Source organism: Diabrotica virgifera, chromosome 1, assembly GCF_917563875.1.
Source record: "Diabrotica virgifera virgifera chromosome 1, PGI_DIABVI_V3a".
Classification (NCBI taxonomy): Eukaryota; Metazoa; Arthropoda; class Insecta; order Coleoptera; family Chrysomelidae; genus Diabrotica; species Diabrotica virgifera.
Window position 1 is genome coordinate 54,105,100 of NC_065443.1, and position 13,945 is coordinate 54,119,044.

General features: G+C 34.7%; 1 protein-coding gene across 1 annotated transcript in view; it reads right to left on the reverse strand.

Moving 5' to 3' along the window:
- Positions 1-7,817: 7,817 nt before the first annotated feature.
- Positions 7,818-13,945, reverse strand: part of LOC114324970 (leucine-rich PPR motif-containing protein, mitochondrial) — a 41,425-nt gene continuing 35,297 nt past the window's right edge. Inside the window, exon 6 of the mRNA XM_028272903.2 lies at positions 7,818-8,467. Within this exon, the coding sequence (XP_028128704.2) occupies positions 8,001-8,467 (467 nt within the window). The 3' untranslated portion in view covers positions 7,818-8,000. The remainder of the gene's footprint in view (positions 8,468-13,945) is intronic.

A 13,945-nucleotide genomic window follows, 5' to 3' on the forward strand; every position in this document is an offset into this window, starting at 1 on the left:
TTTGATAGTGTGTAAAAAATATTTTATTATCAGCTAAGTACTTTCGACACATACCGTGTCATCATCAGAGTAAAAGGACATATTTAAGATAAGATTTTTTTATATAAAAAATAAGTGAAAAACTTACGTCCTCTTATAAAACCTTCATAAAAGAGCAATTGCTAAACGACACAATAAAAAACATGTATACTGGGCAAAAGCCACAGATATAGGGTATAATAACCCTTTAAAGTGAATAAAATCGCATCTAAATTCTTTAATTAATTAATAAGACAACATGGCCGAGTCAAACCATTTTGAGCCCACGTGAACAGCAGATCAGCTGAGGAAGACTGTCACTTCTATGGACTGTCATTTATTAAAATGATCAAGAAGGAACTACAATCTTATGCGACCTCTATGTTCATAAATATTAATTAAAAATTGAAAATGACTAAAAAGCCATGTATAGGTTAAATGAAATTAAAGTTAAGATACTAAATTTTTTTTAAAGTTAAATTTTCAAAAAATTTCTATTATAGTCTGTTCGCTAAACTCAGACGCAACTTTCTAGATATTTTAATCGGTAATTTTGCCAATTTTAGCAAAATTGGCAAAAAATAATTTTTAAATAGTTAATAATCACTAAATATTTAGTAATTTTGCCAATTTTTGCAAAAGTGGCGAACCGACATTACTATTGAAGTGAAATGTTAACGTGTTTTAATATACACGTTAACATTTCACTTCAATAGTAATAATAGAAATTTTTTGAAAATTTAACTTTAAAAAAAATTTAGTATCTTAACTTTAATTTCATTTAACCTATACATGGCTTTTTAGTCATTTTCAATTTTTAATTAATATTTATGAACATAGAGGTCGCATAAGATTGTAGTTCCTTCTTGATCATTTTAATAAATGACAGTCTTCCTCAGCTGATCTGCTGTTCACGTGGGCTCAAAATGGTTTGACTCAGCCATGTTGTCTTATTAATTAATTAAAGAATTTAGATGTGATTTTATTCACTTTAAAGGGTTATTATACCCTATATCTGTGGCTTTTGCCCAGTATACATGTTTTTTATTGTGTCGTTTAGCAATTGCTCTTCTATGAAGGTTTTATAAGAGGACCTAATAAGTTTTTCATTTATTTTTTATATAAAAAAATCTTATCTTAAATATGTCCTTTTAGGAAGCTCTGATGATGACACGTTATGTGTCGAAAGTACTTAGCTGATAATAAAATATTTTTTACACACTATCAAAAGTTTTTTGAAAACATACACCTGTTTGCCGTTTTGACCAATTAATATTTAAAACATACAAAGCTAACTCATTCACACAGTAAAGAAATGATTGTGTTTAGATTTCCGTCAAAGTGAATAAAACAACAAAAATAAAATATGTTATTGTTATTGAATTTTTTTATAAATTGTTTATTTATTTAATAATCAATAATAATAAAAGAATTTATTAAGCTACTTCAAATGTAGCTGTAATTCTGTACAAAAATTTTGAAGCAAAACTTACATTTGACATTCTATATATTTGATAACGTCAAATTTTATAATAAAATCCGTAATCGGAACAGTAGCCACTTTCTGTCACTTGTTGTTGCGCGAAATAGATTTCCGACTTATTTCGTATGCTTTAAGTGATGACGCACGGGTAAAGACTCGCGGACTCAACTGTACATTTGATATGTATGATTGAGAGTAATATGAACCGCGATTATGAGAGTCAAGCGTGTGAGTAATAAGGAGTAGAAGATAAATAATTCGCGTGAATAACCGTGTAATGTGTAATAAGAAAAGTGAGCCGTGAATTGAGAATAATCATTCGAGAGAATGCATTCTGAGTTGGTGGCTAATAACAGACTGAAAAAGTGAACTAAATGAAAACATAAGAATTCTTCTTTATTTCTTGTTTCGCCATAAGAGGGGAGATCAATTTATCAAAATGCAACAGCGAAACAGCTTGATCTTCCAATTCCAACTATAACGGTCCACAGATGGTGAAGTTAGGATATAAAATTGTTTTTATTTCGGCTGAAACTGTGAGAAATAAGATATATCTTAGAATCGAATGTTTTTATAGCGCAATACTTTTTGTATCAAAGACTCAAAAAGGGGGCCACGGAAATGCGATATTTTCTCGGATTTAGTTAGTTGGAATCTACAAAATAGGCAGATGTGTTCATTTTGAAATAGTCAAAGATACGATGAATTGTATATCGAGATTGTATAAGCAGAAATTATAATTATCGATATTTTAAAAAATTTTCTAACAAATAGTAATACCCATAAAGTTGTTCCCAAAAACGCCAAAGGTCAAAATAATCGAAAAATATATACAACTTTCCTCGCACTGACTGGTTCTGGCATTGGAATTGAAAGAATGAAAGTTTAAGGTTTTTTGTAATATACAGCAAGGAAAAAACAATATAAATATGCTCCCTCATGCGCCAGGACACCAGGTTTATCACGGCAGTTTATGCATCTGTCACCCCGTGTGGGATGCGGGCCGCCCCAGTAGAATTCACCCACAGTATCTCCTGACTTGATCGTAAAAGGCGACTAATAAGAGCAGCATTCCGCTGTCCTCTTCCTTGAAATCCTGTCGACACCTAACCCTCAACGACCAAACCCCGATACCCACCTCCAACTCACCCCGCGTGAGATTGGAGTTCTTTTATCCGTGGGTGAATGGCAAGGGCCGTCTGGGCGTGGGGGAAGTGGGGCATGTATATGTCGCGCAACCTATCAAACTACGTTCAGAACGTTCAAACCAGACACGCACTCCTATAATAAACACGCACTCGCACGAAGGAAATATCATTGTCACCTCCAGGACCACTACCCCCTGAGGCTTGTCTGGAAGCTACAGTCGGCAGCCCCGGCACCAGACTCGGGTGCGGAAGGCCAATAACCTACCCATCTTAAATTTTATATTATTACTGAAACTTTGGTAGAAACAAACCGGACGGATCAAATGTTGACGACTTTGGCATCACCGAAAACACGGACACGATTTGGTTGCTGGAATGTAAAAACACTGTATGAGATTTCTAAACTGGCTCAAGCAGTAAAAGAATTAAACAGATATAAATTAAGCTTTGTTGGTCTATCGGAAGTAAGATGGTTGGACAATGGTGAACACCATACCCAAACAGGAGAACTTTTATTATATAGTGGTAAAGAAAATGGAAGTCACGAGAGCGTAGTGGGTCTTCTACTCAGTAAACAAGCCAAAAAAGCCTCATTTCATGGAAACCCATTAATGACAGAATTATGACTGCCAGAGTTTATACCAGATACCGTAAGATAACAGTTATTCAGTGCTATGGTCCTACGAACACATCTCTCCACGAAGATAAAGACATTTTCTACGAACAACTAGAACAAACGACCCAACAAGTAAACAAAGGCGATATCCTAATAGTGATGGGTGATATGAACGTTAAAGTTGGAGAAGATAATATTAATTTAGAAACCGTAATGGGCAAACATGGCCTGGGAGTGATGAATGAAAATGGAGAGCGCTTTACAAATTTTTGCTCCAATCATCGTTTAGTTATTGGTGGAACCATCTTCCCACATAAAAATATTCACAAGGTAACATGGACTGCACCTGGTCATACAAGAGAAAACCAAATAGACCACATCGCCATATCAAAAAGATGTAGATCATCTCTTCTTGATGTACGAAATGAAAGAGGAGCAGACATCGCAAGTGACCACCATCTGTTAATTGGTACCATTAAAATCAAGATGGCAAAAAACAAAATCACAAGAAACACCAACAGACCCACATATAATCTAAACAAATTAAAAACTCTTCCAGGAAAACACATGTTTAGGGAGGAGCTTCAAGTAAAAACAAGAGAACGTGAAGTAAATAGCTGGTAAGATTTGGCAAACGTTCTGACAGAAATAGCTGAAGACAAACTGGGTAAAAAAGAGAAAGATAGAAAGGAATGGATATCAGATGAAACTTGGAATCTTATCGAGGAAAGACAACAACGAAAAAAAGATATCTTGCAGGCAAGAACTGTAGAAGGAAGAACGAACCGACAACAAGAATATGAAACACTAAATAAAGCAGTTAAAAGGAATGCAAGAAGATACTAAAGAAAGTGGGCTGAAGAACTGGCGAAACAAGCAGAAACAGCTGCACAACACAACAGGACTAGAGAGCTGTACCAAATTACTAGACGATTAACAAAAAATGGGCCCAACTGTTGGAACATTGTAAGATCCAAGACAGGTGAATTACTTACTACAACGGATGACCAAGTAGAGAGATGGAAAGAGCACTTTCAGGAGATACTAGGCACGCCCAGGGATAACGCAGATGAAATTGTCGAAAACCCGAAGAATATAGACTTGCATATATCTTGCGAGTCCCCTTCCAAAACGGAGATAATAACAGCTATCAAATCTCTGAGAAATAACAGGTCCCCGGGAATCGATAACATTGCTGCCGAACTACTTAAAACTGACCCGCATCTAACCGCTGAACTTTTGCTCCCCATAATCCGAGAGGTGTGGGAAACAAACCGCATTCCAGGGGGCTGGAAAAAGGTAACATTATTAAACTTCCAAAAAAAGGGCAACCTCACACTGTGCAAAAATTGGAGAGGAATAACCTTGCTTACCGTCATAAATAAAATTTTTACGACCATCATACATAAAAGATTAACAAACAAGGTTGAATTTCGAGCGAATCAAGCAGGTTTTAGACCAGAATTTTCCTGCATAGATCACATTAATACTGTGAGGGTAATAATGGAACAATCGGTTGAATGGAACACACCTCTATACATGGTTTTTGTTGATTTCGAACGTGCCTTTGACAGCCTATCTCATGCTGCTATATGGAAAATTTTAGAGCTAAGAAACATTCCTCAAAATAATTTCCATTATAAAGTCACTGTACACTGAAGCGACGTGCAGCGTGACACACAATGGGATAAACAGTGACGAATTTGACGTACTTACTGGAGTCAGACAGGGATGTGTGCTTTCTCCGTTTCTGTTTAACATAGCTCTAGACTATGTTCTCTCCAAACTAGACTTCGACACAAAAGGGATACAATGGACGTTAACCACACGCCTAAGTGATCTAGAATACGCCGACAATATCTGCCTGTTAGGACAAAGGTTCCAGGATGTGGCCGACCAATTGGAAACACTATCTATCCACTGAGGCCAATAAAATAGGTTTAAAAATCAATATTGGTAAAACCAAATCCATAAGAATGAATGCAAGGAACAACACGCTATTTAATATCGACAGCAAGCAGATTGAAAATGTGGAAAACTTCACGTACCTTGGAAGTGTCATAACAGAAAGCGGAGGTACACAAGACGATATTCGTATGAGGATACGAAAAGCTCAACAAGCATTCAGCATGCTTAACCCTGTTTGGAGGTCTGGGGAATATACTACAAGGACAAAGATCCGAATATTCCAGTCAAATGTTATGTCTCTTCTACTCTATGGATGTAAAACCTGGAAAGTGACAAAATCCCTTACAGATAAATTGCAGGTCTTTGTTAACAAATGTCTACAAAGAATTGTCCTTATTTTCTGGCCAAACACCATCAGAAACGAAGATCTGCTACACCTGACCCAACAAGAGAGGGTAGAAAATGAAATAAAATCCAGAAAGTGGGGGTAGATAGGTCACACACTCCGAAAATATAGTTCCAGTATTGCAAAAACTGCCCTAGAGTGGAATCCCCAAGGAAATAGAAAAAGAGGTCGCCCAGCACAAACTTGGAGAAGATCCATTATGGACGAGATAAGAAGTCAAGGAAACTCTTGGAATGAGGTGAAGGCCCTAGCGCAAAATAGAACCCGATGGCGCGTTTTCACTGAAGCTCTATGCTCCACTTAGGAGTTCAAAAACATTATATATATTATGCATCTGTCACAACGTAAGTATGATATTAAATCTTACAAGGCAATGATGGTGTCGAAAGTGGATTCAAAACAAGGCATAATAAAATGGGTATTAATTTTCTTAGAAACTACATCTACATAGAACTATACTAGCGTCGATTGCGTTCACGGGAAAACTATTCGGCAGCAATATTTCTTGGGTATTTTTTGTCCAGATTTTTTTGTGGGGATGTTTTATCCAAAAATATTTGTCGAGATTATTTGACCTGAATTTTTAATAGAAATTTTTTTGTGTGGAGATTTTTTGTTCAGGAATAATTTGTGGAGATTTTTTGTCCGGGATTATTTGTCCTAGGTTCCCATGAAGAGGCACAGTTCCTAAGCGAGGTGTCATAACGTGTCTGGCTTGCTTGCATACAAACTTATACAGGGTGTTTCATTAATAATTGTCCATATAGTAACTGGAGAAACCTTAGCACAAAATACGAAGATTTAACCTAAAACACTTAAATAAAATGTGGTTCCTTACTGAGTTACAGAGTGTTTTATCTAAAAATTTAAAAAATATTTTTGTTCAGCATTTTAAAACAATTCGACGTATCCTTTTCATACTTGGCAGAAAGTGCAACTACTAGACACCCTACTAAATTGTGATAAACAAACGTTTATAGCTACTACCAGAGGAGTACGACAGGGGATGGTGAATAGTTGACCCTTCTCAAATTCTACGCCACTGGAGGAATTACTATTTTAGTGCCATTTTTAGACTCTCCAAAACTTTCTACGTGAATAATATACTCTTCATTGGTAACGATAAAGTCATTCGTTTTCGAGATATTTGAAGTTAAATATGACACGGCACAGTTATTTTGATTAATTTATATGATTCATATGATTAAAATTTAAAAATGATTTGTACCCATTACTTTAAAACTATTTGGCGTATCCTTATCATACTTAGCAGAAAGTGTAGGTATTGTACACCCTACTAAATTAAGATAAATAAACGTTTCTAGCTTCTACCAGAGGCATACGACAGGGGATAGTTGACCCTTCCCAAATTCTACGCCACTGACGAAATTTCTATTTTAGTGTAATTTTTTGATTTTGCAATTCTTTTTATGTAAATAATATACTCTTCATTCGTAACGATAAAATGATTAGTTTTCGAGATATTTGAAATTAAAAATGAAGTGACACAATACATTAATCAAAATAACCGTGTCGTTTCATTTTTAACTTCAAGATGTCGGAAACTAATGACTTTATCGTTACAAATGAAGAGTATATTATTTTCACAGAAAGTATTGGAGATTCCAAAAATTGAACTAAAATAGTAATTTCGCCAGTGGCGTAGAATTTGGAAAGGGTCAACCATTCACTTTCCCCCGTCGTACGCCTCTGGAAATAGCCAGAAACGTTTGTTTAACATAATTTAGTAGGTTGTACAGTACTTATACTTCTTGCCAAGTATGAAAAGGATGTGTTGAACAGTTTTGAAATACTGAGCAAAAATAGTTTTTAAATTTTTAGATAAAACACCCTGTAACTCAATAAGGAACCACATTTTATTTAAGTGTTTTAGGTTAAATCTCCGTATTTTGTGCTAAGGTTTCTCCAGTTACAATATGGAAAATTATTAATGAAACACCCTGTATAGTTGGTTCGCTAAACTCAGACACAACTGGCTAGTGATTTTAGTAAGTAATTTTGCCAATTTGGTAAGATTGGCAAAAAAATAATTACTAAATAGTTAATAATTACTAAATAGTAATTTTGTCAATTTTAGCAAAATTGGCCAAAAACAAACAAATTACCTACTAAAATCACTAGCCAGTTCTGTTGTGTCTGAGTTTAGCGAACCGACTATGCTTATTGACTGAAACCTATGAGCCTTTCAGGAACATTTTAAAAGTAAATAAAACCACATTATTGGTAATAGGAGTTTATTATAAAAAACAAATTGGCCTTTTCGAATCATCCATAAGAAATTGCTAAAACAACAACGAAAAAGAACAAATACTGCATCCAATAATAGAAAATACATAATTTTCTTTTGAAACATCCGAACTTAAAACTACATATATACATGTGAATAAAATATCTAACAATTTACGATAAATCCTCTGTCGGTACATTATTTTTATTTCTAGGTGGTATTGGATGATCGAAGGCTTTTCCTAATTTTTCAAAAGCTTCTTTACTTCTGATGATCGCAGTCCTATTTAAGAAATTTAAAGATACAGCTTTTGTTGCTTCTTCGAAGGTATCAACTACATGTTGGTGGTTATCTTTGCTGAACAACACATCTAATAAGCAGCTGTACGCGTTGCCAAGAGCTCCTTCTGACACGCTGCTGGCTTTTAGATGTTCAATCAGTTTTTTGGCTAAGTTTTCGTTTTGCTCATCTCTAGCGGTATGTACTATCTTTTGGAACATTATTCTGTTTGAATCCTTTAAGTGTTCATTCCAGATTTGGTCGGCTTTTTCGTGGAATTGGTTGATAAAGTATCGAGTCCAGAGAACGTTCAAGGGCCCTATTATTCCTCGCTTTGCGTATTTCAGGGCCAACTGTTCATCTAAAACAAAAAAACATACCGTTTTTAGTCATTCATAAAAAACCTAAAATGACTAAAAAAACTTTTGAAGAAATTTAACATTAATAGTTTTTCTGCAATAGGGCTTTTAGAAATATACGATAATTAAAAAAAAAGGCATATTAGACCAGGGAATTTAGCACTAAAAACACCAGAATAAATCGATTTTCGAATACGCCATTAGATTCGACTCCCAATCAACGAACTGTCAATACTGATGGAATCGCCATGAAGCGAAGTTAATGCGGCCAGGATGAGATAGACGATAGTCAGGTGAAGGAGGGAAGATAATCGCCATCTTTCGTAAACAAACAAATTGATAGTGCTAATTCACATTCAAATAGCAAATTCCCAACTATAAACAAACGCACGTGTTACTATTCGCCATCTCATTCGTCAAGAGGCTGTTAAATTTAATTTATTGCCCTAAACGAGGCTGATTCTCATTTTACAGGTCCAAACTGGTCAGTCTGCAAATTCAAATTGTAGGTAGCGTGTTGGTTTTTAAGATACACTTCAGGACGACCCTGTTTAGCTTCCATGCGCGTTTGTTTACAGTTGGGAATCTGTAAAATGAATGGACTTTAGTCAGGGACGGTTGTAGTTGTAGCAAATTTTACCTGACAAATTCTGTCTCTCTAGGACCTCCTTCTTGTATGTTGGCCGCAATCTCGCTTCATTGTTTGAATGGGACGGGGCCATTCCATCAGTATTGCCAGTTCATTGCTCCCAATACACCTGGACTGGAGGCCAAGATTACTGCATGTCAACTGGATAAATTGATACAAACAGATTACTCCGAGTTTTTTGGGGTTGCTGAATATAAATATGACATCAAAACCGACCCTCGGAGCACCTAGTGCCCAGGGTGACTGAAATTCACGCCATCTTCTTAAAGTTCGAAGGTTTTCGGAGGTCGTGTTCAGCCAACCCCCCACCCCCGAGTAATCTATTTGCATCAATTTGACTGCATATCAGTCATCCTGGTGGGCACTAGGTGCTTCGGGGGGAGTCGGTTCTGATTGCGTATTCGTGTTCAGTAACCCCAAAAAACACCCGAGTAATCTGTTTGTTCAATTTAGTGCCAAAAACCCTCAAAAGTAAACCAGCAATGTAAATTAGCAATGCCCCTGGGCACCAGGTACTCCGGGAGTCGTTTCTGATGACCCTAATATACTAATTTTGACATGTTTATGGTACATTCCATGTCAAATCACTCAGGCAAAAACTTTTGGATCTCCGATTTTTCTGAAACTCGGTGTATAGCTTCTTCGGGAGATAAAAATAAGATATTTAAGGTCAAAAAATCTTCTTCTTTTTTTTTCTCAAAATGTTATTTTATGCGATTTTACAGTGATTTGGTGTTTATTTAAACAAATTTGCATGTTCTATCGTAAAGTAGTAATGGAAAAAAATAATATTTTAATAGAAGGGACTTAAAAATGTCATATATGGCATTATAACAAGTTATTTTGATTCAAAACAAGTTTTTAATAAAATTTTATAGTTTAGAAAACGTTAAAATACCGTTTTTTACATTTTCCTCCATTTTCAAAACACATCATAATCGATTTGGCTGAAAATTTGCCCACAGATAGCCAAAAGATAGGACTTTAAGTGGTTAGAAGGATTTGAATTATATTACAATACCAAAAAAGTTAGCAATAACATTAGACTCAAAAGTATATTAGTCCAGTCGAGATAGCATTTGACCTTGCATGCCGAGCTGCACAAAATTTTATTTTTCTAATCTTTAGGGGGGAACTGAAATTGGTCCAAATAAATCGTATTTACAATTATTACAATTTCTTTTTAACAATTTTTGTCGTGAGGTCGATATTTCCCGAGTTAATTTACTTACAGAAGACGTCTATATTTTTGACTATGCTATTGGATTTAACTTTTTTGGTATTGTAATATAATTGAAATCCTTCTAACTACTTTAAGTCCTATGTTTTGGCTATCTGTGGGCAAATTTTCAGCTAAATCGATTATGATGTATTTTGGGAATGGAGGAAAATGTGAAAAACGGTATTTTAACGTTTTCTACACTATAAAATTTGATCAAAAACTTGTTTTAAAACAAAATAACTTGTTATAATGCCATATAATGGCATTTTAAGTACCTTCTATTAAAATATTATGTTTTCCATTGATACTTTACGATATAACATGCAAATTTGTTTAAATAAATACCAAATCACTGTAAAATCGCTTAAAATATTATTTTAAGAAAAAAAAGAAGAAGAAGACAATTCTACTTTAAATGTTTTATTTCTACATCCCGCAAATGCTATATACCAATTTTCAGACAAATCGGATATCCAAAAGTTTTTTGATCCAAAACTGAGCGATTTGAAATGGAATCACCCTTATGCACTTTTATGCATATTATGCACTTTAAAATGCAATTATGCATTTCCACTCATTTTTCTATTGTAGACTTTTTTCCTGGCGTCTTCCTGAACACCATGCACAAAATTACAAATCTCTAGGTGCTGTATTTAAAAATAGATTGTCGCGACTTTTGTATCAAAATCTGGTCATGTGGCAACAAATTAATTTAGAATCGAAGAACGGTTACTTCTGATTGGTATATAACCGTTTGTTTACCAGAAGTTATCGCGAAACTCCGACAAAGCAACTCACAACGGCGAATCATCCTACATTAGGACAATACGAATTGTTCACACTGCCCAAAAACACTAGAGTTTTTGGAGCTTCAAAACATCAAATTGTTAAACTATCCACCGTATAGCCGTGACCTAAGTCCTAACGACTTCTTGACGTTCCCAAAGATCAAGAATTTAAGGCGTGGGCAGCTATTCCAGTCGCCAGAAGAAGTCATCGATGCCTTTAAAACAGCTATTTTGCAGGTATCAACTCAAAACTGGAATAACTGTTTTAGCAATTGGTTTGAATGTATGCAAAAGTGTATCGATCTTGGTGGGACATATTTTGAAAAGCAATAAAGTACTTTTTTAACTCCGCCGTTGCCTGGTCTTAAGTCCAGGATGAGAAAGGAGGAGGGTTAAGCAAGGGACTAACTATTCCTTCTTGTAAAAAAAAAACAGTTACGAAAACGAAGCACATGCCTCGGATAAGGACGGATCTTTTAAGACGACAAAAGCGACGACAAAGGACAATGAATATAGAAACCTGGAACGTACTAAGCCTATATCGGCCTGGAGCCCTAACTCAGGTGGTCAAAGAACTTGAATCCAGAAACATGGACATAACTGCCTTACAAGAGATTAGATGGAATGGAGAAGGCACACTAAAAACTAATAAATCAGTAGTATTTTTCAGCGGATGCGAACAGGAACATCAATTCGGAGCTGGCTTTATAGTCAAGGAAAGTCTTGTGGGGTCAGTCTTAACTTTCAAACCCGTTAATGATGTTATATCAGACTCAAAGGACAACTACATAACTATTCCCTAGTTGCTGCCCATGCACCGACATACAGAGGAAAAGGAAGAGCATGTAAATGATAACTTCTATGAGAAACTAGAGGAAATGATAAACAATCTCCCCAAACAGGACATGCATATTATCTTAGGAGATTTCAATGCAAAGATTGGGAAGGAAGCAGCGTACAAGCCAACAATAGGTAACCATAGTCTTCACGATGTCAGCAACGATAATGGAACAAGGTTAATAGACTTTGCAGCGTCCCACAACCTACTAATAAAATCGACAATGTTCGAACACAAGAAAATACACAAACAAACATGAGTCTCCAACGACGGCGTCACAAGAAATCAGATCGATCATGTTCTAGTAGATGTCAGGAGAGGTAGTAACTGCGTAGACATACGAAGACTAAGAGGAGCTGATGGAGACACGGATCATTTTCTGGTAAAAACGAAGATAAGGACAAGAATAGCGTCCCAAAAAACACACAAGAATATACCAACACAGTTATGAAATACCGAAGTTCTACGTGATAATGAGACATAACAGAAATTTCAAAAGGCTATAAAAATAGCTCTAACACAGACAGAGGACTATAACAACAGACTCAGCTTGGGAAAATATAAAATTAGCTCTGATAAGCGTATCAGATGAAATACTAGGGCACAAAAAGAGAACAACAAAAAAATGATTCGATGATGATTGCCTGAAATCCATAACAGGAAGAAATATGGCTAGAAGGAACATGCTACAAAACCCCTCGCACAACAACAATGAAATGTATAAACAAAGAAGAATAGAGACAAGAAAACTAATGAGAAGGAAGAAGAGGGAGTATCAGGAACAAATAATCAGAGATATAGAAGAAAAAAGAAGGAACAAACAAGCTAGACAGTTCTTCAAAGGAGTTTCAGATATCAAGACCGGGTACCAAGCAAGAACAGGAAACTTCCTTCAAAACGACAGCGGGCAGCTTATCACTGACGACAAGGAAATCCTAAAAACTTGGAAGGAATACTTCTATCAACTATTAAACGACCAAGCTAGCAGAAATACATCAAACACAGAAGTACATACAGCTGAAATAGAAGACCAAAGACATACGACATACGAAGAATTAATACAGGCAATTAAAAAACTTAAAAATAATAAGACACTAGGTAGCGATGGTATACCCGCAGAGTGCTTAAAACATGGAGGAGAAGCGTTGTACAGTTCTATATAATAATAATAATGTTTATTTAGTTTCAAAATAATAGAACGGAAATACACTTAACAGTTCAATACATATAAATAAATATAAATAATATGAGTAAAATATAAATATATATATATATATATATATATATATATATATATATATATATATATAAATTAAACCAATAACCTTGGATCTTTGGTTCACTGAGTGTGTTTCAAAGATCTACATCTTATGTTTTTAAATATATATATATATATATATATATATATATATATATATATATATATATATATATATATATATATATATATATATATATATATATATATATATATATGAATCTATCATGAATATACTGTACAAGTTATAAGCAAATAAATAAACACAAAAGAAATTCCCTGAAGAACCAAAGGTTGTGCACAGGGATTATTCACATTTATTTAGCTCTAATTAAGTGTTCACAATATTTTATGAAATAGACCAATCAACAAAGTAAAAATAAAAACCCAGAAAAAGTTTTGTCCTATTTGAATAATCATAATAATTACAAAAATATTGCATCCAGAGTTTCAGTTTCCTCATACTTAAGAAATCTGCTAAAAATTGTTTTGACAAAACTAAATGAGTTTATTTTTCTAATATAAGTTTTATACATGTCTGGTAAACAATTAAATGTTTTGGGTACGAAGTATGTATAATTATGTTTCCCAATAGATTTTTGTGCATTAGAAATTTTAACATAGTCGTGATGTTTCCTTCTAGTGCTATAAGAATGATCCAAAGATTTTAATATATGTTTATTCTTGTATGTGAATAAAATTATGTTTAATCTTGTATGTGAATA